General features: G+C 42.2%; 1 protein-coding gene across 1 annotated transcript in view; it reads left to right on the top strand.

Annotated features, from left to right (window-relative positions):
* The first annotated feature begins 136 nt into the window (after positions 1-136).
* Positions 137-26115, top strand: part of LOC120935613 (fibrocystin-like) — a 36828-nt gene continuing 10849 nt past the window's right edge. Inside the window, exons 1-4 of the mRNA XM_040347662.1 lie at positions 137-285; positions 7810-7877; positions 9899-11500; positions 17442-17588. Of these exons, the coding sequence (XP_040203596.1) occupies positions 137-285; positions 7810-7877; positions 9899-11500; positions 17442-17588 (1966 nt within the window). The remainder of the gene's footprint in view (positions 286-7809; positions 7878-9898; positions 11501-17441; positions 17589-26115) is intronic.

Raw genomic sequence — 26115 nt, forward strand, 5'->3', positions numbered from 1 at the left:
TTGGATGTCTGTGCCCTCTGCTGCACTGGTTCTTTCCTCCAAACCCTTTGTCACTACAGGAATCATCGGTGATGTAGGGGCTGAAGAGGCTTTTTGAGATTGCAGCATTGGTACAGAGAAGAAGTAGGAGTATAAAATGCTAGAGAAGAGAGTATATGCTGTCTTCTATATCAGGAGATTGCTGGATTTGAACCTTTGGAGACACAACAGGGTCTCTCTAAGCATTGGTGGTCAGCCTAATGGACCTCAAAATCTGAAGATTTCAGTACTGCAATACACACTGAAGTGAGTTGGAGTCATTGGTGTCAGTGACCCCAACAAAAGAACCCAACCTTGGTGTCAGTGGATGCAATAAAAAACCCCAGCATTGGTGAGTGACCTCAATAATAACCCACAACATTGGTGTCAATGACTGCAATAACAGCCACATGGATTGGTGTCTGTAACCGCAATAATAACCCCCAGCTTTGGTGTCAGTTTCCACAATATTAACCAGCAGCATTGGTGTCAGTGACCACAATAATCATCCCCAGCAGTGGTGTCAGTGGATGCAATAATAACCCCCAGCATTGGTGTCGTTGACTTAATAAAAACCCTTATCATTGGTGTTAGTAACCACTATATTTACACCCAACATTGGTGTCCGTCAAAAATAGCCCCCACAATAATAGCATCTGGAGCTAATTCTTCTGGCCGTATTTTATTATCCTAATGGAGGGGGACACCTTCAAAAATGTAGTAAGTTTCTACTGAACCTGGCTTTCAACAACGTGCTGACTTGCCGATGTTACCCCTAAAAAGAAACCCAATCATGCCCTAGTTGCCAAACTAAAACTTGGACCATGATCCAGGAAAAGCAAGAGGATGTCTACAGTAAAAAGTGATTTTCTCATAGGAGCTAAAATTACAAAAGTTATAACAATAGGAACAAAAATTACTAAACCAATTTTATGCCACTCTTCTCTGCCACTGTACAGAATATACAATAGTAAAGACCATTGAAAAGTATGTTAAAGGCACTGAAACAAATGCCATGAAAGCTAAGTATGTTTCAATTGATTGGGTGCTATTGGTAACTGCTATCGTTTGATCTAATTTTCTTTGATCAACTGACCAAGAAATTAACCTCTTGGTGTTAGCTTTATGCCGCGTACACACAATCGGATTTTCCGTCGGAAAAGCCTTGGATGGTTTTCCGACGGAATTCCACTCAAGCTTGGCTTGCATACACACGGTCACACAAAAGTTTTCTGAACTTTTGCCCGTCAAGAACGCGGTGACATACAACACAACGACGAGCTGAAGTTCAATGCTTCCGAGCATGCGTCGAATTGTTTCCGAGCATGTGTTGGAATTGCTACAGACGGTCGGATTCTCCGATAGGAATTTTTTCCGTCTGAAAATTTGAGAACCAGCTCTCGGTCTTTTGTTGGCAGAAATTCCGACAGCAAAAGTCCGATGGAGCATACACATGGTCGGATTTTCCGTTCAAAAGCTCACATCGGACTTTTGCTGTCGGAATTTCCGATCGTGTGTACGGGGCATAAGTCTGCCCCTGGAAGCTGGAAAACCATGAAGCAGACACTGTTACTCCAATGATCTCCATTTGCTTCTGGGTCCTGTGCCAAGTGGCTGCTCTGCTGCATTCTGAACACAGGAGGTTGACCACACGGCACAGACGATATTCAATAAATGCTTTTCATTTTCTTAAGCGTTGTTTGATTGGATAATATAAGGAGAGTGATCTTACTGCCTCACCTCTCCACCTTGTCCAATCGGAGGACACTTTGCATTCACCCAGAAAATGCAAAGCATCCTGTAAATATTGCCTGCGCCTTTGTTTAGCCAGTAGGAGTGGAGTAGCGGTGTCTACTTCAGTGATTTCCAGCTCCCAGGGGGATCGGCCAGGTATAGTATATGAATAGTTACATTGGTCCAAGCCGGATCAATGTACAGTGCTGTGAAAAAGTATTTGCTCACTTCCTGTTTTTTTTTGTTTGCACATTTGTTACACTTAAATGATTCAGGTCATCAAAAAGTTGTAATAATACACAAAATAACCAGAGCAAATACAAAATGCAGGTTTTAAATGATGATTTTATTTATTAAAGGAGTTGTAAAGGAAAAAAAATGTTTTGCCTAAAATTACTGTCTGCAAGGTAGACAGACAGAATAGTGTAATGATTCTGTTAAAAAACAAGTAAATACCTATTAAATTCCTTCATCTATATCACCTCCGGCATTCTAGTTTCTGTTCTCTCATTCACTTCCTGGTTTGCGGCGCTCGTTCATGTAAGAACTACATTTCCCAGTATGCATTGCAGCACGCACAGTAATTCACACCTCCTTGAAGTCTCTAACACGTAGAGAGTGTCCTGCCGCACAGATGTAGTTCCCAGGAGGGGGTGAGCACTTCACTGACCACCTCAGTAAAGCCTCCCATCACGGTGGTCAGTAACAATCAGACAAGCAGGAAGTGAACAGAACAGAGAAGAAATAGAGCAACTTCTGAGCAAAAACGAACAATGAGGAAGTGAAAAGAGGAATGTCTGCAGGTAAAGGATGCTTATTATAAAAAAAAACAAATTCCTTTACAACCCCTTTAAGGAAAAAAAGCTGGCCAAACCTGCCAGGCCCTGTGTGAAAAAGTATTTGTTCCCCACCCCTTTGTTAAATCACGAATGAACTGCGATTAAGCAAATCTTTTTTTTTTTTTTTCAAAATGTTCGCTCTTTTTTTCGCTTATATCACAAAAGTGACCAAATACTGCCAAAATAAAGCTCTATTTGTGTGGAAAAAATTATCACAATTTTGTTTGGGTACAGTGTAGCATGACTGAGCAATTGTCATTCAAAGTGTGACAGTGTTGAAAATTGGTCTGTGCAGGAAAGGGGTGAAAGTGCCCGGTATTGAAGTGGGTACAATCTGTTTGATGATCTGAATCCTTTAAGTGTGACAAATATGCAAAAAAAATAAAGAAGGGGCAAATACTTTTTCACATCGCTGTAACTAGGTATATCAATGCCTGGAACTCTTCTTTAAGTAGAAACTTATGGGTAGATTCAGGTAGGGGCGCGTAAAATTAGGTCGGCGTAGCCTAGCGTGTTTACACTACGCCGCCTTAAGTAAGAGAGGAAAGTACACGATTCTGAAAGCACTTACCTCCTTACTTAGGGCGTTGTAGTGTAAACACGGCGGGCGTAAGGGCGCCTAATTCAAATTGGTTGGAGGGGGGCGTGTTGTATGGAAATGAGGCTTGACCTCACGGTTTTTGAAGTTTTTTGCTACTGCGTATGCGCCGGGCGCCTACATTTCCCAGTGCGCATTGCGGCTAAGTACGCCGTACGGGCCTATTGATTTCGACATGGACGTAAACGACGTAACTCCCGATTCGTGGACGACTTACGCAAACAACGTAAAAAATTCGAACCTCGCGGCGGGAACGGCGGCCATACTTTAACATTGTTATTCCACCTCATAGGTGGAATAACTTTAGGCCGCCTAAGGCCTTTGCGGAAACGACGTAATTCGACTGCGGCGGGCTGGCGTACGTTCGTGAATCGGCGTACAAGCTCATTTACATAATCTACGCCGGCCGCAATGGAAGCGCCACCTAGCGGCCATCCAAAAAATTGCAATCTTAGCTATGTTTAAGCGTATCTCTGTTTGAGCATACGCTTAAACATACGGCGGCGTAGATTCGGAGTTAGGTCGGGTTATCTACTGATAAGCCGGCCTAACTCTTTGTGAATCTACCTATTAGAAAGTCCCTTTGAGATAGTGACATCTGCATTATTGCCTTGTGGGAAAAGGACAAACAACTGTAGAGAAAAATCATAATTTTAGCGGTAAAAAAAAAAACTTGCCCATCCTAAGCTGAGATATAAGGTATGGTTAACCTTTAATTGCTCTTTTAGATAAATCAAGTCGTAATGTATACTTATTGGCCCTTTAAAAAAACATAAACCATATCCTCTGTCCTGTTACAAATTTAATTTGCTTTCTAAAGTTCATATAGACTTAATACCAGTGTGACACTTTGATGCTTTCAATTATTCTCTCCAACGGTATATGCATAATTAATGGGATTAATCATCTTTGAAATCTGTTTGAGGCTTCGATGAAAAGACTATCCCGTAGAATGCTACTAGCATTGTTGCTGATGGCAAGGGCGCTACTTCTGCAAGGAGCAATGTCACCTGCTGGAAAGTGACATCATATGTACATATACAAATTATCATTCAGGAGAACTTGATAAAGTTGGTGGAGAAAACTTTTTTTTCTTGTTCAAACATTTTATTAAAAAATGTATTAAATAGTACATTGTTAAACAACAAAGATGATAACAATGATGCATACAAAAATATCAAAAGTGAAAATCGGGACGCAGACCGTTTGAGAATCAGCCATAAAGGTGTGAACCCCCAAGGGGGTTTACCAATACCTCCAACTTCGACATGCTTTGCAGGCACAACAAATAACACATTCCCTAGTAACATCGTCATCATCCTTGATGAAGGAAGTATTGGGAACGGATGATCGGAGAGGATTAATATCAAAAATGTATATGGAACTGTTATCTGCGGTCCAGGACCATACCTCTCTGAGATGTCGCAGTAAATGGGCAGAAGATATAGGGGACATGGATCAGAACCAGTGGGAAAGGGCTTTAGAATCCATTCCAGTAGTATAGATATCTGCGGCTCATAGATTATCACAACTATTTATTTTGCATAGGGCATATAGAACACCAGTGCAGTTGCATATGTGGGGGGAAGAGACTCCCCCCTATGCCCAAAGTGTAAAGTACATCAAGGGGATTTTATACACCTAATGTGGAGATGTCCAAAATTACATCGGTATTGGGAGGAGGTCTCTCAGTGCATAAGTAGATTGGCTCAGGTACCTATCCCTTTGGATCCCCTGGTATATTTACTTGGTGCTATAGATGTTGAGTCGTTTTCAAAAGGAATGTATCTTATGTTAACCAGAGTGTTATATCTGGCGAGAAAACTCATCGCATGATATTGGATGGCACCAAGAAAAAGGGGGAGGGGAATAACATATAGGCACTCACATTTGCCCACATCCGAAATAATAATTCAAGAAAAAAAGGGGTTGTACTACACTAGGTAGTGACATGGCGGACTTTCAAAGGCAATCACAGGGACATTTTTCGTTATAAAAAATATAGATTTAATTACACAAATACAAAAATACAAATACATTTCAATAAAATATGTTGAGAAGAGTACATAAATACATATTCATAAGCAATATTTTCGTCTCACCGACACGTTTCGCCTTACGGCTTCTTCAGGACGAGTTTTGAGATTTTATGACAATAGAGTATTGCTACTTGCATATGTCAATTGAGTTGATGGCCATCCACATCCATCAAGGACCATTGGAATCACAGGTGAAGAAATACCGTGTGATAAGTTGGTAAGCCCAATGGGAGGAGAAAAGAAAATCTCCTAGTGATGACAGGAGACCGCAGCAATTATAAATTGCGGGTTCTGAAAATAAAAACAGAAGAACAAACCGGGACCAGTTAGGCAAAAGGCAGGTGGAGGGAGCCTGGAGGAAAAATAGATCCCGACACAAGGCAGCCACACTGCACTGTCCAATAGAGGGCAGACCGGAGGGTTGGAAGCCTTACAGCCGTGGAGGTTTCGTATATCCCGGGGGGGTAGCAGCCTGTGCTCCGGGATATAGGGAAACGGGTAAATTCAACCTTATATGGCAACCATGGATGGGGGATGCTAGATTTACGCCACCACAGTTGGTAATAGATAGACTCCGGAGGTAGGGACCATGGGGGACTGTAGGGAGGGGAAGATGGAAAGGCGTAAAGAAGCATAAATCTAAATGAGTAAAAAATACATGCACTTAAGAGAATTCTAGAACTGGAAAAAAAAAGAAAGAAGAGAAACCAAAAAGAATATTGATGAGTCTCAGATTTAAAAGGGTAAATACGAGGTGGTGTGGGTTTGGGGGGGAGGGTAGGGGGGAGAAAATTGAAAAAATGCACAAAAGGTACACGGCTAATGATGAAATAATATTTTGTGGAAATAAGTTTAAACATATATTTTTAAATGAGTATTTTATGTATTTTTGTATACGACTAAAAGCACAGTGTGTATCATAAGAGCAAAAATTCAAATAAAAAAGAAGAGAGTCAAAAATTGTTCCTAAAGAAAATTAAAAAAATCATTGATCAGAAAGGTGTGAACCAATATCTTGACACATAGAAGATGAAGAACCTAAGGGTAAAAAACGATTTGTTATATGAAGAAATAATTCTGGAGGGCTGCACTTCCAAAAATCCTTTTATTGAAGCTTCATATGACCAGTGGTTGACAGATGGAGCAGGGGACAAAGAGGTAGATGCGTTTTGTGCAAATATCATGGTAATGACTAAGCGCTGATATTTGCGCGAAACGCGTCTACCTCTTTGTCCCCTGCTCCATCTTTCAACCATTTGTCATATGAAGCTTCAATTAAAGGATTTTTGGAAGTACAGCCGTCCGGAAATATTTCTTCACATTACACAACATGCAACCTGGGCTAGCACCTGACTAGCGTGTGTGGGGGTTAGGTTGGATTCACACTGGTTCAAACAAACGCTCCGACATTGGGAGCTCATGTCGCATGACGTGTGAAAATCAATGATTTCCTAGCCGTCTTAACTGGTCTGACACAAGTCGGTACGACTTTGAAAATGCTCCCTGCATTACTTTGGTCCAACTTGTATCCTACTTAAGCCCATTGAAGATCATTGAAGTCGGATCAAAGTAGGACCCTTGTCCTTACCATCTGACTTTTGACATCCGACATTGTGATTACAGCAGCAGTAAAAGTAAAAGGAAATGATCTCACAATGGGATTGTTTTGATTGGTCAAAGGACAAGTCAGACTATCACAAAGTTGGATCAAAGTAGTATCCTGTTCATTCATGTCGGATGGATGTAGCACTGATGTAGGACCGATGTAGGACTGATGTCCCAGAGCAAAGTAGGATGAAAGTCGTATGACTGTCATGTGTATCAGTGTTAGGCTGGGTTCACACTTGTCCTACAAACGGTCCTACATTGGGAGCCTCATGTAGCATGACGTGTGAAAATCAATGTTTCCCTATGAGAGCTGTCTTAACTGGTCCTACACAAGTTGGTCCGACTTTGAAAATGCTCCCTGTACTACTTTTGGTCCTACATTGATCCTACTTCAACCCATTCAATATCATTGAAGTCGGACCAAAGTAGTATCCTGTTCAAGAATGTAGGATAAATGTAGGACCAATGTAGCAGAGCAAAGTAGGATGAAAGTAGTGTAGTAGTGTGAACCCAGCCTCAAAAAATGGTTAGTAAGGCTGGGTTCACACTACTACACTACTTTCATCCTACTTTGCTCTGCTACATTGGTCCTACATTTATCCTACATTGGTCCTACATCCATCCTACTTTCATGAACAGGATACTACTTTGGTCCGACTTCAATGATATTCAATGGGTTGAAGTAGGATCAATGTAGGACCAAAAGTAGTACAGGGAGCATTTTCAAAGTCGGACCGACTTGTGTAGGACCAGTTAAGACAGCTCTCATAGGGAAACATTGATTTTCACACGTCATGCTACATGAGGCTCCCAATGTAGGACCGTTTGTAGGACAAGTGTGAACCCAGCCTTATAGGTAAGAGTTGGGTAGAGGAGGAACTACATGGGTAGAAGTCTGCTATCAGGAGTGTCAAGAGATGCTGGGGTGAATACTTTTTTTAAAGTCCAGACGATCTTTTCCTTTGTTTCCCAGGTTTCAGCAAACTATTCGATACATTTCAGAAATTGATCTTGTGGAACCTTGCTGTGGATCCTTCTTAGGTAATGATTTTATTTATTTTTTATTCTAAAGAAATAAATGAAATACTGAAGTTGTCAATGGACAAATGCTTATTTACTATTATTAATACACTGGCAGTAGTGGCCAATTTTGACAGTCACGGGATGGTGTTGCAAAGAGTGCAAGTCTACTACATGGGATCATGGCACATTTAGAGGCGTTGTTCATCTGGAGACCATTTATGATCATGAGTTTGATATGTTGAAGTTGATTTACTAAAGACAGCTAGACTGTTCTCTTTTCAGGGGAAGTTTGCAAGGGAATTTTCCCCAGAGCTTGGTGAATGTGGTTAAATTTTACTTAGCAAAGAATTCCCATCCAGGTGCAAGGAGAATAAAACACAACAGCATTTTTGCTTACATATGATTGGATGATTGCAATCAGCAGAGCTTCATCACATTCACTAAGCTTCCTTGCATTATGCAACTTCCTCTGCTAAGTACCAGTCTATTTGCTATTAGTAAATCAACCCCAAATCAGGATTAAACAGTTTTATTGCATGTCATTAATGAATATCCCCCAGTGCACAGTGAAGTAAACTGTAAGTACAATTAAGTATCATGATGCTACCAATGCTCTGGATAATACTTGTTTATTCCACTTGTTTATTCCCTCCCGTAGAATTGCAACAAAGAGATTTATGTGGACCCCATGTAGTCAATGATTTTTTGATCCATCCAGATATTTTTAGGGGCAAATGTTTTTTAATACTATAGGCAATATACAATGACATAGATTGTACATATGCATTAATGGCCATTCCATTGGGTAAAATTTTGCATTACCGTATATATACTCGAGTATAAGCCAACCTAATTTTACCACAAATAACTGGGAAAACATATTGACTCGAGTATAAGCCTAGGGTGAGAATGCAGCAGCTACTGTAAGCGGAAAAGAGGGTCAACAGTGCCCATTGCAACCTCACTGTGCCTAATGCAGCCTTACTGTGCCCATTCTCACTGTGCCCATTGCAGCCTTACTGTGCCCATTCTGACTGTGCCCATTGCAGCCTTACTGTGCCCATTGCAGCCTTACTGTGCCCATTCTCACTGTGCCCATTGCAGCCTTACTGTGCCCATTCTCACTGTGCCCATTGTAGCCCTACTGTGCCCATTCTCACTGTGCCCATTGCAGCCTCAGTGTACCTGTTTTCTTGACAGGCTGCGGGTATCCATTTTTCAAAAATCGCAGCTTCCTCCTGGTCCCGTTCCGTTCCGTGATAGTCAGTGTACCTGTCGGGTCGCGGGCATCCATTTTTCAAAAGTCGCGGCTTTCTCCTGGTCCGTGATAGGCATTTGACACTGTGTTCCGCCTATCACGAAGGTCCTCTCATCCTGTTTCCCAGCAGACACTGTGTTCAGTGTTCCGCCAATCACAGACCTTCTTTCATCCTCGGACAAGAGGACGTCTGCTGTGAATTTAAAAAGAGTCCTGTGTGTTCTCTGAGCACTGCAGTACTGTTCAGATGCAAATCCCAGGCCCATTGCCTTCTATGGGAATGCATCTGAATCACACATCTGATCAGTTTTAAACACAAATTTGATCCGAAAAAATAAACAGTGCTGGGGTCTCCCCAATCCATACTAGGCCCTTTCGGGTCTGGTATGGATTTTTAGGGGAACACCATGCTAAAATTGAAAACAAAAATCCATACCAGATCCTTAGGTTTTTGAGGGAAACCCCCGTGCCATTTTTTTTTTATTTAGTGTGCCCCCCCCCCTCCAAATCTATACCAGACCTTGAGCATGCAGTCTGGCAGGCCAGGAAAGGGCTGACATGAGCAAACGCCCCCCCTCCCCCCTGTACCATACCAGGCTACATGCCCTCAACATGAGGGGGTTCTTTGCCCCCACCCCAAAGCATGATGTCTTCATGTTAATTGTGAATAGAAAAGTCACAAATTAATTAATGAAAGGTGGAGGAGAATGAGTTCCTTTGGAACCGAATGTGGAAATCAAGAATAAGTCTCCAAACAAATGTATTTTCTGTTTTTTTTTAGGTGGAACCATCATTACCATTGTTGGTAAAGGATTTACTGCCAACACATCACTATTATCGGTCACTATTGGAGCACAATCATGTGGACTCATAAACACTACTGCTGATCTGATTAAGTGTCAGACGCCATCTTTTCCCTCTTCTAACTCTGATGAAGAAAACATTACAGTTCCTCTAGTGGTATCTATCATCAATCCAGCCATTGGGATGATCATTTCAAATGTATCAAACAGCAAAGACTTTATTTTCACTTACCACAGAAACTTTACACCAAACGTCTCAAATCTATCCTGGATTATTGAAAATGGGAGCTTGTGGTTTTATCTATCAGGATATAACCTTTCAAACTCTGTAATTTTCTTTGAAAATACTCTGAATCAAGATAAGTATGAAATAAGTTATGTAGAATTACAGAAGAACAGTTTTAAAATACCTCTTCGTGGGTTTGGCCCTGGAAAGTATCAAATAAAGGTCTGGGATGAGGAAATGGGATTTGCCAGCATCCCTTTGGAAAATCAGACGGTGGAACTCATACCTCGTGTGTCCTCCATAATACCCAGAGAAGGTCCATTGTGTGGTGGTATCATTCTAACTATTTGTGGATATTTTTATAAAATCACCAACAGTTCTGTTTTTGTAACACTATCAAGAGGTTACATTTGCCCCATTCTCAGTGCTAATGGTAGCATAATCCAATGTACTCTCAAGACTCACAGCAATTCCAACATCTCAGTTGCTCTAGATGTTGATGCAACTATCGTAATACATGGGGTTCCCTCATTATGTACTGGAAACTGTACTTTCCATCTAGTTCCAGAACTGAGTCCTGTAATAAATGAAATTCTTCCAAGACTAGAAGGGGCTTTCCCTATTCTATATGTTCTTGGACAGAGGTTAGGTGGAAAGATCCATATTTTGGTGGACAGTAGCTTAGAATGCATTGTGACCTCTTGGAATGCAACAATGGTAAAATGCCAACTCAAAGAAACAATTCCTATTGGGAATCATACAGTGATCTTTCCATTTGCAGCAGATGGTCTTGCATGCCTTTCCAGTAAACCTTTTCATTTTATTATAGAACCTCAGATAACAAAATTGTATCCTGTGGATTTTGGTCTCAATGGAGGTGGTTGTTTAACAATAGAAGGCTCAGGTCTACAAGGACTGACATCTACTTTGGTCTTCATTGGAAGCTTTCACCGCTGTCTGGTAACAACTGCTAATTACACAATGGTCCAATGCATTCTACCGCCATTGACAGGAACAATGAGAGTTATTATACAAGTGGATGACTACAATACAACTGGAGGTATCATACGTTTCAGCACACTGTATACACCTATGGTGCATTCTCTGTTAGAGAGACATCCCGGCTTCAAAATTGTTGTCTCAGGCATCATGGCTGTGGAGAAACTTCACATCACAGTTGAACATTATAACTGTACCAATATTACTGGGAATACTTCAGTAGTACAATGTGATCTTCCTGATCTACCAGCTGGAATCTATGAAGTCATGTGTCTTGATGGTGACAGAGGATGGGCTACATCAAATATTACCTTCCATGTACCACTGATCGTCACTTCGTTAAAAAATAACATTGGTGAGTAAATGTAGTTACCCCTGGTTTCCCATTTATAAGCTTTATATTTACCCAGCTATAGGTTACTGGGTTGATATAATAAAAAATAACATTGGTGAGTAAATGTAGTTGCCCCAGTTCCTTATCTGTAAGGCCTCGTACACACAACCGTTTTTCACGACAGAATCCATCAAGAAACTTGGTGGCAGAGCTTTTTTGCCAAGGAAAACGGTTGTGTGTATGTTTTTCAACGAGAAAACTGTCGTGGAACTCGATGAGAAAAAAAGAGAACAAGTTCTCTTTTTCCTCGTCGGGAGTCTCAATTTCCTCGTCGGGCTGGTTTTCGACGAGAAACACGTTTGTGTGTATGCTTAGAAACCCGCACATGCTCAGAAGGGTGGCGCCAGTGGAATCAAACTTCCCCTTTATAGTGCCTTTGTACGTGTTTTACGCCACCGCGTTTGAGAACGATGATATTTTGTCTTGACAGTGTGTACGCAAAGAAAGCTTGTCAAGATTCTCGACAAGCCTAACAAGGAACTCGTCGAGGAAAACGATGTTTCATTTACGACAGGTTCCATCGGTCGTGTGTACGAGGCCTTAGTGACCCATTTATGGGTTTATACATTAAAAAATAACATTGGTGAGTAAATGTAGTTGTTCCAGATTTCTAAATTCAGCATACTGAACTTATGCAAGAATTTAAAGTAGACTCAAAAAGTGAGGTCCTAATAGTTACAGTTTTTTTGTCAGTACCCACTCGCACAATCCTCACCTAGGTAAAGATGATATGCCTTGCCCTACCCCCTCCCCTCCCACAGCCTCCTGGGACACGTCCCTTTCCCCAAGAGGTTGTAGGAACATTCACAAAGCACTATACAATCTCACACATACGCAGTGGGGAGTTAAAGTGCCGCTAAAAATAGCGGTGCTTTACCGCTGATGCCCCAGTTTAAAAGTGTCCTAAATGACTATAGCCATACAAACTTACTAATGAAAGGTTTCTAGTTTTGCTGACTTTGCATACAGCGGAATGCTAGGATTGATCTTTATTGCATGCATACATTGGTTGAGCTTGGACCAATTTAATTATGCATATCTCATACCTGAGGGACCATGTGAAAGGGGACATTTACTGTAGTAGTTGGAACTACTAAGTGATCACTGTGACAGATCTCGGGTTTCCCGGCTCGGCACCTCCGCCAGACCTGTGTCTCCGGTTCTCCAAACGCACCCACAGCCAGCAGACTCACCATAACCAGCCCTTAACCCCCCAATCACGAGGCAAACCACACAGGCGTTGAAGGTTAAACATGCAGAGCATAAAACTGTTTATTAAATACAAAACATACACCTTTAAACACAGTTAGGGACACTCCAATTAGCCTTGTCATAGAGGGGGTACACTTGTACATTGAAACAGAAACTACAGTTGAAACACATAAAGGGATTATGATAAGCCCCGCCTTACATATAACCTGCTGTATATGTACATTGTTTGTGGAATAAAAGTATATATTTAGCCCAGCTGGGCCAATAGGTTTAGGTAGCCAGAATCGACTCCACAACCCCAGCCATAGATACCGCGTTTGTGTCTGGAGGTAGCATCTAGCCCTCCAAATCTCCAGTTCTCTGATGGGCCATAGTCTGTGGGTAGGAGGCCAGCCCACAGCCGCCTCCAAAATACACAGTGACAGTGGGTTCTGTCACAATCGCCAAAATCTTCCAGGTTCTGACTGTGCTGAGCAACTTCCCTTCTGCATAGTGACCACAGAGGATCACTTGTTTGGCACTGCTGCCATTCTCAAAACGCCTTGTATTTTTTTAGTGAGTACACACAGAGCTCAGGGGTCAGGAGTAAGTAACACACATAGCTTACTGTCAGGAATAAGTAATGTACAGAGTTCAGGGGTCAGGATTAAGTAACACGCATAGTTCAGTGGATCAGGAGTAAGTAGCACAGAGAGTTCAGGGGTCAGGATTGAGTAACGAACAGATCTTAGGGGTCAGGGTTAGGTAACACACAATACTCAGGGCTAGTGTAAGTAGCACACAGAGCTCAGGGGTTAGGATTAAGTAACACACATTTTTTAGGGGTCAAGATTAAGTAACCCACAGAGTTCAGGGGTCTGGATTAAAGAATGAGTACAGCCAAAGCTTGTTTGGCTGTACTTCTCCTGTGGATCAAAGGAGCGCAGTCTGTTTTGCACTCCTGTGACCAGTTTTCAGCAGAGTGCGGGCTAAAGTCCACTCTCTGCTGACGTCACAGAGCTGGTCCAGGCTCCACGTCATCACGACCATGGAGTCGGGATCCACCCAGATCCCTGGAGCAGCACCCGGCTCCCGCTCCCTCTGCAGCCCAGTACTCCAGTGAGCGCGGGGGGAGATCTGCAGAGCAGAGAGCGTTGACTGGACTCCTGACTGACAGTCAGCAGCTCTCTGCTCAGGAAGCTTTGCGAACTGAGCGATTAAAGGGATTTAATCTCACGGTTCTCAGTGTTGGAGGTGCCAGGGGACCGAGCCTTAAAAAAGTATTCATACCCCTTGAAATTTTCCAAAATTACAAGGGGTATGAATACTTTTTGAAGGCACTGTAAGTTCCTTGTTAGGCTTGTCGAGGAACTTGACAAGCTTGCTTTGCGTACACACGGTCAAGACAAAATCTCCTCGTTCTCAAACGCGGTGACGTACAACACATACAATGGCATTCCACTGGCACAGCCCTTGGGGCTGCGTTTGCTAATCCCATGTTTCTGCGTGTTAAGTAAAAGTTTGGTAAGAGACGATTTGCACTTTTCAGTCTGTTACAGCGTGACAAATGTGTTATCTCCATTACAAATGCTACTTTTACTCCTGTCTCATACTTTATTCTGAGCATGCGCGGGTTTCTTAGCATACACACGCTTGAGTTTCTCGTTGAATACCAGCCCGACGAGAAACACGACGAGGAAATTGAGACTCCCGTCGAGGAAAAAGAGAACTTGTTCTCTTTTTTCCTCGTCAAGTTCCTCGACAGTTTCCTCGATGAAAAACGTACACACGACCGTTTTCCTAGTTTTCCCCGTTTGAAGGAGGTCAGCAATATCACTCCCTATATTTTTCGTATTTCATAGGCTTCTTTTAAAGCTGAGCTCTAGGCAAGTATAGAACATATACATGGCATGTAAATTAACTTCTTTTATATGTATTTATAGCGGTTTTCTTGAGTTCAGCTTTAAGTCCAAAAGGCTTTTCCACATTAATAAAACAAACTGTATAAGCCTCTTTCTAATGATGAACAGAAGTCCACCCCCTCAAATGACCAAGATGTTTGGAGCAAGTTTTTGGAGCGGGATCACTCAATGCTTGTTGACCTTATGTTTCGTTTAGCTGAAAAAATAAAAAACAGAACAGCTCCATTGAAGATGAAGTATTCCACTATTGGGGGTCACTTCTAAAAAAAAGGGGGGTGGGGGAACCTGCTGCTAATAGCTGTTGTTCCTTTGTTACAGTGCCTTGAAAAAGTATTCACACCCATTGAAATTCTACACATTTTGTCATGTTTCAACCAAAAACGTAAATGTATTTTATTGGAATTTTATGTGACAGACCAACACAAAGTGGCAAATAATTGTGAAGTGGAAGGAAAATGATAAATGGTTTTCAAAATGTTTAACAAATTTCTATCTGTAAAGTGTGGTGTGCATTTATATGACAGGAGAAGGAGAGGAGGAGAATACGATTGGTAGCGGGATGGGACTAACAAGCCCCCCATGTAATAACATAGGCAACTTGGCAAGTGACAGCTGCTCTTTATGGAAACATCAGGGGTCTACTTGTTCCCCAATATCTCCCCTCCACTGCAGCTAATCAAGCACAGACTGTGATTAATAAGCTGTATTATCAACTACAATTGTCGTAGAATGACAGCTCCGAAACCAGAAGTGCCAAAATCCTTGTAGCTTCTGGGTTAGTTAGTCACAGTGAAGTTCAGGTAATGGATGTTCTTCAGTTTCCTCTGGATCTAAAACTTGGGGAAATTTACCACAGTACTGGGCTTCCGGGAAGAACGTGAGAGCCCCATAACCATAATGGGCTGGGGGGAAGGGTGATGCATTTGTTCTTAGCACTGCAAAATGCTGAAATGACTGAGACATAATAGTTACCTGATTCCTTTTAAAATTGATTAAAAATAGATAAAAATCAATCATATAATGTACCTCTAGTTTCGTTTTTGCATCTACGTTCGTTTTTGCATGTTATCCTGCCTGTGTGCATGTACAGAGCCATAGAGCAGTGATGGTTTGGAAAATGAAACTAGAATCTCCCAGTACTGTGGTGATCAGGAAACAGACAACCAGGAAGTGTCCAGAACAGAGAAGGATTACAGTAGACATGTGCACAGAAAACATTTTCGTTTTTTTTTGTTCCGTTTCGTATCGTTCCGTAGGTTCGTTTCCGTTCGTTTTTCGTAAGACGCCTGTTTTCCTGTTCGTTCCCGTTCGTTTTTCGTACGACGCGATTTTTTCGTATTCCGAACGTTTCGTATTTTGGTTACCGTTTTATTTTCGTACATGCGGGATGGTTCGTTATTCTGTTTAATTCATGTTCGTTACTTGTTAGACAATAATTTTCGTGAATTTTTGGCATTTTGTACTTTCGTAAATATATTGCCGGATTCGCGGCACTTTCAACACGCAGCTCATCCATATTAACTATTGTTAAGCCCCATACACTTGGTCAGACTTTTTTAACAACAAACGATTGTTTTACCGAACGTTCGTTCGTTTTTTAAACTCCATCAGAAAACCATTTTTGGGTTCCAGGTTCAAAAGTATAGCCAACTGATCTCCCTTCAGACGAAAATCCACAGAAAAGTTTATTTGGCTTTACTGTACTACTCGGCACAAAAGAGAAGCTGCTTCACTAACTAACTACACTCACTGCCCATTCAAAAAAACGAAAATTACATCTATAACAAAAGATTTGCATTCTGTATTTTGAAACCAAATTACGAACAGAAAAAAGGAATTCAGAATACAGAATGCAAATCTTTTGTTATAGATGTCATATGAACATACAAACAGAAAAAGGATTCAAACAAAATACAGAATGAAAATCTTTTGTTAGATGTCATATGAACAATGAACATACGACTGAAAATTAAAATACGAACAGAACAAGGATTCAAACAAAATACAGAATGCAAGTCTCTTGTTATAATGTCATTTTCGTTCTTTTGCCGTTTTCGTTTTGTCGTATTTTCGTCGGATCGTTCGTTCGTATTTGCGGTTGTTCGTTATGCGGCTCATTCGTAATCCCGTCGTTTTCGTATTTTGGTGCTTTAATTTTTTCGTATGTACACATTATTCTGCGGGTACGAAAATGAACATTTTCGTACGAAAATAACATTCGTACGAACGGGAATGCACATATCTAGATTACAGCAACATCAAAGCAAAAACGAACAATGAGGACATGAAACCAGGACTGCAGTAAGGTAAAGGAAGCTATTTAGCTAAAAAAAATCCTTTAGTGACCCTTTAACTACTTCAAATCCAGGCCATTTTAAAATGGCATAAGGCCATGAAGTGGCTAAGCCGAGTCAACTTTAGAGCATCCTCTAGTGGCCAATTAGCATAAAATAAATAATAACATACAATAATTAATACAATAAAAAAATATGAAATGGAAAGGCACTCATTTAAAGTTAAAACAAGTAGCATAAGATTTAGTTTAGGGTAAAAATGCAGTAATAATCCAAATCATATGCCCACTAAGAATAAACAATTTTATCCCTTTAAATACCCAATTAAAGCTTTGAACAGTGTTTATTTCACTTTATATCTTGAATGTTCCCTTTGAAACTTCATTCTGCATCACAGCTTGCATTCATGGTCACCCACCAGTCCTTGCTTGAACATCTACATACAGTAACATTTAACTCTTAAGATATTGAACTTTATCCCTTTATTGCTTACAGATCGCATAGACAATAGAAGCCTCCATATTTCCGGCACTGGATTTTCTCCTGGAAACACATCTGTTATTATTTGTGGATCGCCTTGTCAGATATCCAGCCATCTCGCAACACCAAAAGATCTTTATTGTTCAGACTGGATGTTAAATAGTAAGTCCTCTGAATACAAGCATATGTCAAAATACTGATGTATAATATATATGTATAATATATATATATATATATATATATATATGTATAATATATATATATATATATATATATATATATATATATATATATATATATATATATATATATATATATATATATATATATATAATATATTATATATATATATATATACTGTATAAGCTCTACAGTGGGAGGGAACCATCAAACCCACATCTAGTATCAATGGGCCCCTATGTCTCAGAAGGTTCTACCACCTTGGCTGCTAAGGTAGTTTACAGTTCATGGGGAAGGGGGGAAAACTTTGGCCTGTTAACCTTGAGTGCTTACGGACTTTGCCCCAGCATTGTACCTATGTCTCAGAAGGCCCTGCACAAATGGTATATCTGCCTGTGCCGTTCATTGTTTCCTGAACTTTGGTTATGACATTTTAATATTTTTTCATTATGTTATAGTACAATACCCACAGCATTTCTTTCAATGTATTCTAGTATTTTTCAGAACTGGTCAGTACTGCAAAGATAAGGATAACCAGCTAGCTCCTATGTTGTTCTTGCTTTTGCATATGTGAAAGATTATAAGAGCTGTATGTGTATGTGGACTTTTTTTTCACAATTAGGGAAATATTGGCCCTGGCTAGTGTACCCAAACACTACAATTGCTGCTCTCATTCAGAGATTGACAAGGACACCTGTGTAAGGCCATATTTCGAGCATCTCCATTCAACTACTAGCTGTGCAAGGCCAACTTTTGGGTATCTCCATTCAACTACAAACTGTTCAAGGTCAACTTTTTTGTAGCTTCATTTAACTTCTAGCTGTACAAGGCCAACTTTTGGGAATCTCAATTCAACTTCAGGCTGTGCAAGGCTAACTTTTGGGCATCTTTATTCACCTACTAGCTGTATAAGGCCAACCTTTGGGAATCTTCATTAAAGTACTAGCAGTACAAGGCCAACTTTTGGTCATCTCCATTCAACTACTAGCTGTGTGAGGCCAAATTGTTGACAACTCCATTCAACTACTATCTGTGCAAGTCCAACTTTTTGGCATCTCTATTCAGCTGCTAGATGTTCAAGGCCAACTTTTTGACATCTTCATTCAGCTACTGGCTATACAAGGCCAACTTTTGGCCATCTCCTTCAACTACTAGCTCTGCGAGGCCAACTTTTGGGTATCTCCATTCAACTAATAGCTAAAAACTTTTATTCAGTGAGTATCAGTTGACAGATAGATAGATGAAGCTCTATCCAGCTTTACATTGGACGGGATTCCAGCAACCATCAGACCCACATCTAGTATCAACGGGCCCCTATGTTTTAGAAGGTCATGCACAAATGGTATATCTGCCTGTGTCATTCATTGTTTCCTGAACTTTGGTTATGACATTTGAATGTTTTTTAATTATGTTATAGTACAATACCCATAACATTTCATTCAAGGTATCCTAGGCCTTTTAGTGCCTTAGCAACCTTGATATGTATATGCAAATAGCATCTTTCAGAAAACCATTGTTTCATAGTCCCCATAGTGGAATTAGTTGCTCAAGAACAGGCAATTACCTTTCCCAGTCAATAATTATTTTAATGATTTCTGTGCTTCTGTTGTGAACTTTGAGGATTAATTGCTCCACAGTGTCTGCAGTTAGAGGTCATTGGGGGTTTGTTTTAAAGATCATCTACTGCTTGTTAATAATATATAAATACCTAAACGTCCATAGCCTGGTCACAAATTGCCATTAAGATCATTGGAGGTATCTGTCACTAAGCCGCATACGAGCTGAAATAGTAATTCAGCTTGTTAGCGTGTGCTAGGCTGAGAGAATAATGATTTTAGAGACAGAAGTGATGAAACATTGTGGGAAAAAGTGTGACACATTTGTATGGACTGTATCTGTCTCGTGGGAAAAATTAACAATTTTTTTTTAGCGTGTTTAAACAATGAATTACGTTATTTAAGTGGAGAAGCTCCGCTGTGAAAACAAAACATTGCAGCCTGCCAAGTACAACAGACATGACACAGTTTTAATTAAAAGCGGGTAACGAGTGGTGTGGGGATCGTGTAATATTTTTCTTCTCTACAGTCCCTTTATATAATGATCCCACAGAGCAAATGCCTGAGCAAACCAGAATGAATTAGAAAAAAGGTTTCACATGTAGCTTGATATGTTTAGATCTCAGCAGTCTCTGTTTTAGACTAAAGTATTTTCTTTTTCCATCAAGAGTTGTTTTAAAAAATAGCCTTGTCGGAAATTCCGACAAGAAAAGTCCGATGTGAGCTTTTGGTCGAAAATTTTAACCGTGTGTAGGCTCCATTGGAATTTTTTACCTACAAAGCCATCCACAACTCTGCCCCCAGCTACATTACTGACCTAATCTCTAAATACCAACCTAATCGTTCTCTCCGTTCTTCTCAAGACCTCCTGCTCTCTAGCTCTCTCATCACCTCCTCTCATGCTCGTCTCCAGGACTTTTCCAGAGCCTCTCCAAGCCTATGGAACTCCTTACCGCAATCTGTCCGTCTATCTCCTTCTCTATTAGCTTTTAGAGGATCCCTGAAAACCCTCCTCTTCAGAGAAGCCTATCCTACCCACATTTAACAACTGTACTTTAATTTTGTCTATCTGATCACCCCCCACATCTACTACCCTTTGTTCCACTTGACCCTCCCTTCTAGACTGTAAGCTCCAAAGAGCAGGGCCCTTTGTATTGAATTGTACTGTGTCTTCCCTGATGTTGTAAAGCGCTGCGCAAACTGTTGGCGCTATATAAATCCTGTATAATAATAATAATAATTTTTCTGTCGGAATTTCCGGCAAGAAAAATTTAAGAGCTGGTTCACATATTTTCCAACAAGAAAATCCGACGCACAAAAAAACACGCATTCTCTGAATCAATTTGACACATGCTCGGAATCATTGAACTTGATTTTTCTCGGCTTGTTGTAGTGTTGTACCTCACAGCGTTCTTTATGGTCGGAATTTGGTGTGACCGTGTGTATGCAAGACAAGTTTGAGCCAAAATTCCGTCCGAAAAAAATACACGGTTTTCTTGTCAGAGTGAACTTCTCTTATTGGCTCCCTTGCGGTTATTAAAATATGAAAGTGTTTTGTTATATCTGTTCAATAAGTGTGAAAGTATACCCGTTGATCCTGCTAGAAATGTAGTGAACTCACAACTTCTGCGCTTTAACCAGTTAATTCCAAGCAATACTGCCCCAGATAACTTCCATGTGACCACTGGCCGCAGGTGTTAGGCCCAATCCAGGATCTGCCTTCTCCCTGAAGTGTCAAGTAGGGATAAGCTCGGGCATATTCAGATCCCCCAAATGAGCTCAGGTGTGGATGGGTCCTAGTCCAAACCCAGCCCTCAAGGAAGTTTTCACTGTACTGGGCCAATGATCTGCAACTGGGGCACTCCCTGCCCCACAGGCGCACATATACGTGGCGCGTGTGTATGCACGTCTTCATCCACTTATGATTGGTTTATTGCAGACATAGGTTTCTGGTGGACTCGCTCAGTTGGGTTTGGACTAGGGTCTGAACAAGCCTGAGCTCATCCCTAGTTTCAAGCAAGCAAAGATCCAGGCAACATACTGCTTTTTTTTCTTATTATATCACAATAAACTTTATTGGTACCATTAACATGGCCAGTTTGCCATCTTTACTCCTGCCAGACTTGACTTCTTTCCTGATGTGTTATACTCTTAAGGCTAGTTTACACTTGCTTCAAAACATGGCTTCGGACAGGCTTTGGTAAAGCTCTCTGAACGCCAGTCAAAGCTCCTGTCACTAAATAAAATGGTTAGCTTACAGTCCTGTTTACACTTTGCTTTTGCTTGGTGCTTCGATGAGGCTTTGGTGGGGCTTTGTGGGACTTCGGAGGTGCTTTGGTGGGGCTTCGTGGGGTGTTTCGGTGAGGCTTTGTGGGGCTTTGATGAGGCATCGGTGGGGCTTCAAGGAAGCTTTGCCATAGACTTCTATGGAGTCTTTAACCACTTAACCCCCCGGACCAATATGCTGCTAAATGCCCAAAGGTGTTTTTACAATTCGGCACTGCGTCGCTTTAACAGACAATTGCCCGGTCGTGCGACATGGCTCCCAAACCAAATTGACGTCCTTTTTTTCCCACAAATAGAGCTTTCTTTTGGTGGTATTTGATCACCTCTGCGGTTTTTATTTTTTGCGCTATAAACAAAAATAGAGCGACAATTTTGAAAAAAATGCAATATTTTTTACTTTTTGCTATAATAAATATCCCCCAAAAACATATATATATAAAAAAAAAAATTCCTCAGTTTAGGCCGATACGTATTCTTCTACCTATTTTTGGTAAAAAAAAACGCAATAAGAGTTTATCGATTGGTTTGCGCTAAATTTATAGCGTTTACAAAATAGGGGATAGTTTTTTTTTTTTTTTTACTACTAATGGCGGCGATCAGCGATTTTTTCGTGATTGCGGCATTATGGCGGACACTTTGGACAATTTTGACACATTTTTGGGACCATTGTCATTTTATGACAATGGTCATTTTATTGTGAAAATGACAGTTGCAGTTTGGGAGTTAACCACAGGGGGCGCTGTAGGAGTTAGTGTTCACCTAGTGTGTGTTTACAACTGTAGGGGGGTGTGGCTGTAGGACTTACGTCATCGATCGAGTCTCCCTATAAAAGGGATCACTTGATCGATGCAGCCGCCACAGTGAAGCACGGGGAAGCCGTGTTTACATATGGCTCTCCCCATTCTTCAGCTCCGGGGAGCGATCGCGATGGAGCGGCTATAAACGAATAGCCGCGCCGTCGTCCCAGATCGCTCCCAGCGGGAATCCGACCGCCGCATGTAGCGGGGGGGGGGGTCCCGATCGGACCCCCAACCCGCGGAAAGGCAAGGACGTACCTGTACGCCCATTTGCCTGTACGTGCCATTCTGTGGACGTACATATACATGCGACGGTCGGCAAGTGGTTAAAGACGCTTTGAAGCAGCACTGAAGCTACATGGGGTATAATTTTTGAAGCGGAGCTGAAGCAAAGCAAAAGCAGGTGACAGGAGCTTTGACTAGCATTCAGAGAACTTTTAGAAAGCGTATCCAAACCCTTGTTGAAGCCTTATTGAAGCCTTGTTCAGACTCATCAGTTTTTCAGTTAAAAAAGCGGGGGGAAAATGCATGAACATGCATCCCTTCAAATCCCATGGAACTCTTCACACTGGTCAGTTGTTTTTTTGTGGAACTAAACCCATCCATTTTACAGTTTCAAAAAACGGCATGCTTACCGTCACATTTGCTTGTGCTCCCAACCAAACTGCCAAACCATCAAATGGTTGGTGTCATAACTGATCACATGTGCCGCACCATGGCAGTTGGCAGTTGCAGATCACAGAAGCTAAGATGGCAGCTTCCTTGTCTGAAAAGGATAGGAGGGTATAGTTCTTCTTTAATTAGGGCCTAATCAAAGGGTGTTATGATTAAGCCCTGATTGAGGGTGAAATAGGTCAGCGTAGGAGTCAAGGCCTGGACCTTTGTTTGCATGACACTCAAATCAGTTAGCATTGTTTCCAGCTATCTCTGTGGACTACAGAACACCTCCCCCTCTATGTTATGGAGAAGAGGAAGGGGGGGGGGGGGGGTGTAGTCTGTACTTATGTCTTAGTCTGGGTTCACATATATGGAAGTCTGGTTTTGGCGCAGAGTCCGGTGCGATTTCTATTCAGCAGTTTAGGTGCAATTCAGGTGCGAACTTGACACTGAAATCGCACCTGAACTGGAGTGAAAAACGCACAGGACTGTTTTAAAAATTCGCACTGTAACGGGCCCGCATATATATGAACTGGCTCCATTGAAAGCTGATCTGGTTCACATGTTGTGCAAATCGGATGCAGTTCAAAAGGCAGCAGATTTCGCATATCTGTGAACCAAGCCTTAGAGTGTCAACGGTGCTCCTCTATTGCTACAGTACAGTAAGCGAGTGTTGTCATCGTCGGTTGTAACATGACAAAATTTGGAAAAATTCAAGGGGTATGAATACTTTTTCAAGACACTGTGGCCCGGATTCACAAACAGCGGCGCATATTTATGCCGCTGTAGCGTATCTTCTTTACGCTACGCCGACGCAGCGCAGAGAGGCAAGCACTGGATTCACAAAGCCAGTGCTGCCAAATCTGCGCTGGGTTTCCTAGGCGTAAGCCGGTGACTTGTCCTCAATGTTCCACTGTGGGGAAAGTTCCTTCACTGACTGCGCAGGCGCAAACTTCCCGACGGAAATTCCCGAACCTCGCCCGGCATCCAGGCTCATTCTTTAACATCCCCGTGGATTGGAGGATGTTAAAAAAAGAGCCAGGAGGCCGAGCAAGCGAGGACGTGAGGCCGACTGGCCACTTACCTCAAAATCCACGTCGCCCTGGATGCCGGCCGCCGTTCGGGGATTTCCGTCAGCAAGTTTGCACCTGCGCAGTGCTTGAAGGAACTTTCCCGCATCAGTTCGCGCATGCGCTGGAACTTCCAGGACACCTGGAACCAGCACGGCAGATCACCGGCATATGTGGAAGTGGGCGTGAGCCATGCAAATGAGGCGGACCGTTTTCAGCGGACAGATCCGCTGGTGTGTACGAGGCCTTAGATACGACGGATCACTGCCTACGGCGTGAACGTAACCTACGCCCAGCCATTATCACGTCCAACGTAAACGACGTAAAATACGACGGCTTGAGTTTCCAGGTGCAGACCATTGCATGGATGCTGCTGAGTTACACCTCCTTTATGGGGCATAACTTTACGCCGGACGTATGACTTTACGCGCACTACGTCGGACGGACGTACGTTCGTGAATCGGCGTATCTCCCTCATTTGCATATGTGAATAGAAAATCAATGGGAGCGCCAAATACGTCCAGCGTAAATATGCGCCCACTCTACGCCGGCGTAGGCAAGTAACGTCGATCGGATGAAGCCTATTTTCAGGCGTATCTTAGTTTCTGAGTCCGGAGCATAGATACGACGGCGCATATTTGCACTTATGTGGCGTATCTCGAGATACGTCGGCGCAAGTGCTTTGTGAATCCGGGCCTGTGTGTGTGTGTATATATATATATATATATAATATTTTTTATTATATTATTTATTTTGAATGCTATAAAGTGATACTAAAGGTTACATTTTTTATGAAAATAAAATAAAATGCAACTATACTGCACAAAGTGGTCCCTCTCCTCCTCTTTGGAAGTTCCCTGTTGGCGCTGTCCACTCCTCCTTCCTCCAGGTGTCTGCTTAGCAAGCCGGGTGCTAAGAGGGCACACGTGTGCATGTGCTCCCAAGCTTGGCTGCATGGGTCCATAGACACACACAGCGCTGGTAAGCCACGCCCCTTCCTCCCCACAGGAGTTTGACTGACAGCAGCGGGTCTGGTGGAGGCAGGGTCTGAGTGTGTCGTGTGATGTCATGGTGCAAGGGAGCCGTGAGGTGCGGAGCGGGTGGAGCCTCGTGTGCAGGTCTGCAGGACGGGAGTAAGGCAAGCCAGGAGCGGGGCTGTCAGTGCTGTTTGGACTAAAGGGGACTGAAGGGACCACTTGGCATGGAGAGAGACTGTCACTGTGACTCAGGAGGGGACGTGTCGTGGCGGTGAGGTGTCCTCATCATCCATTCTAATTTCTTGCCCTACTGAGTCCTGTCCCTTAGCTACTTACTTACTATATCAAAAAATAAAAAACAACTTTGCTTTTGGCCTTAATATCTACCTTAAATCACATTACTACCGTATTTATCGGGGTATAGCGCGCACCCCTAAAGTTGCTCCGAATTCCTGTGGAAATTTTTTTTTTGTACTTACAGTTTTGGTGTCTTGCGCGGCGTCCATCGGCGGCCTCGTCGGGTCCGGCGTCCGTCTGCGGCTTCAGGTGTCCTCTTCGTCGGGTCCGGCGTCCTTCTGCGGCATCCTCGCGTCCTCCCCGCTCGTTTCCCGCGCCGAGTTTGAATACTGCACCGACATATACCGAGCGCAGTACACTCGTGCATAGTCGGGCAGGCTCGGCTACTCTCGCGCTTACGTCCTGTACGTCCAGGACGTCAGCGCGAGAGGAGCCGAGACTGCCCGACAATACACGAGTGTACTGCGCTCGGTATATGTCGGCGCAGTATTCAAACTCGGCGCGGGAAAGCGGGTATCAGCGTATATCGCGCACCCACGATTTTGCCCTGATTTTCAGGCCAAAAAAGTGCGCGGTATACGCCGATAAATCCGGTAATTGCATATTGTGCTTATTTGTAGCCTAAATACTGGAATTTGCACTTGAAACTGTCATTTTGTAACTTTACTTTTGGAACTGCCAGTAAAAACTCGGCTGTGCCAGTAAATTTTGTGTATTGTGTGAGTAAATTTCAATCTGGTAGGTTGGCAACACTGGTGTGTTCTGATAGCTGTAGGAGTTGAATGTATGTATTATTCCTTATAGAGGGAACATTTTTTCGGAAATTGCACCAACATTGAAAAAAGTGCTATTTGTTTTTCAATGCAATG

This window comes from Rana temporaria, chromosome 4, assembly GCF_905171775.1.
Source record: "Rana temporaria chromosome 4, aRanTem1.1, whole genome shotgun sequence".
NCBI lineage: Eukaryota > Metazoa > Chordata > Amphibia > Anura > Ranidae > Rana > Rana temporaria.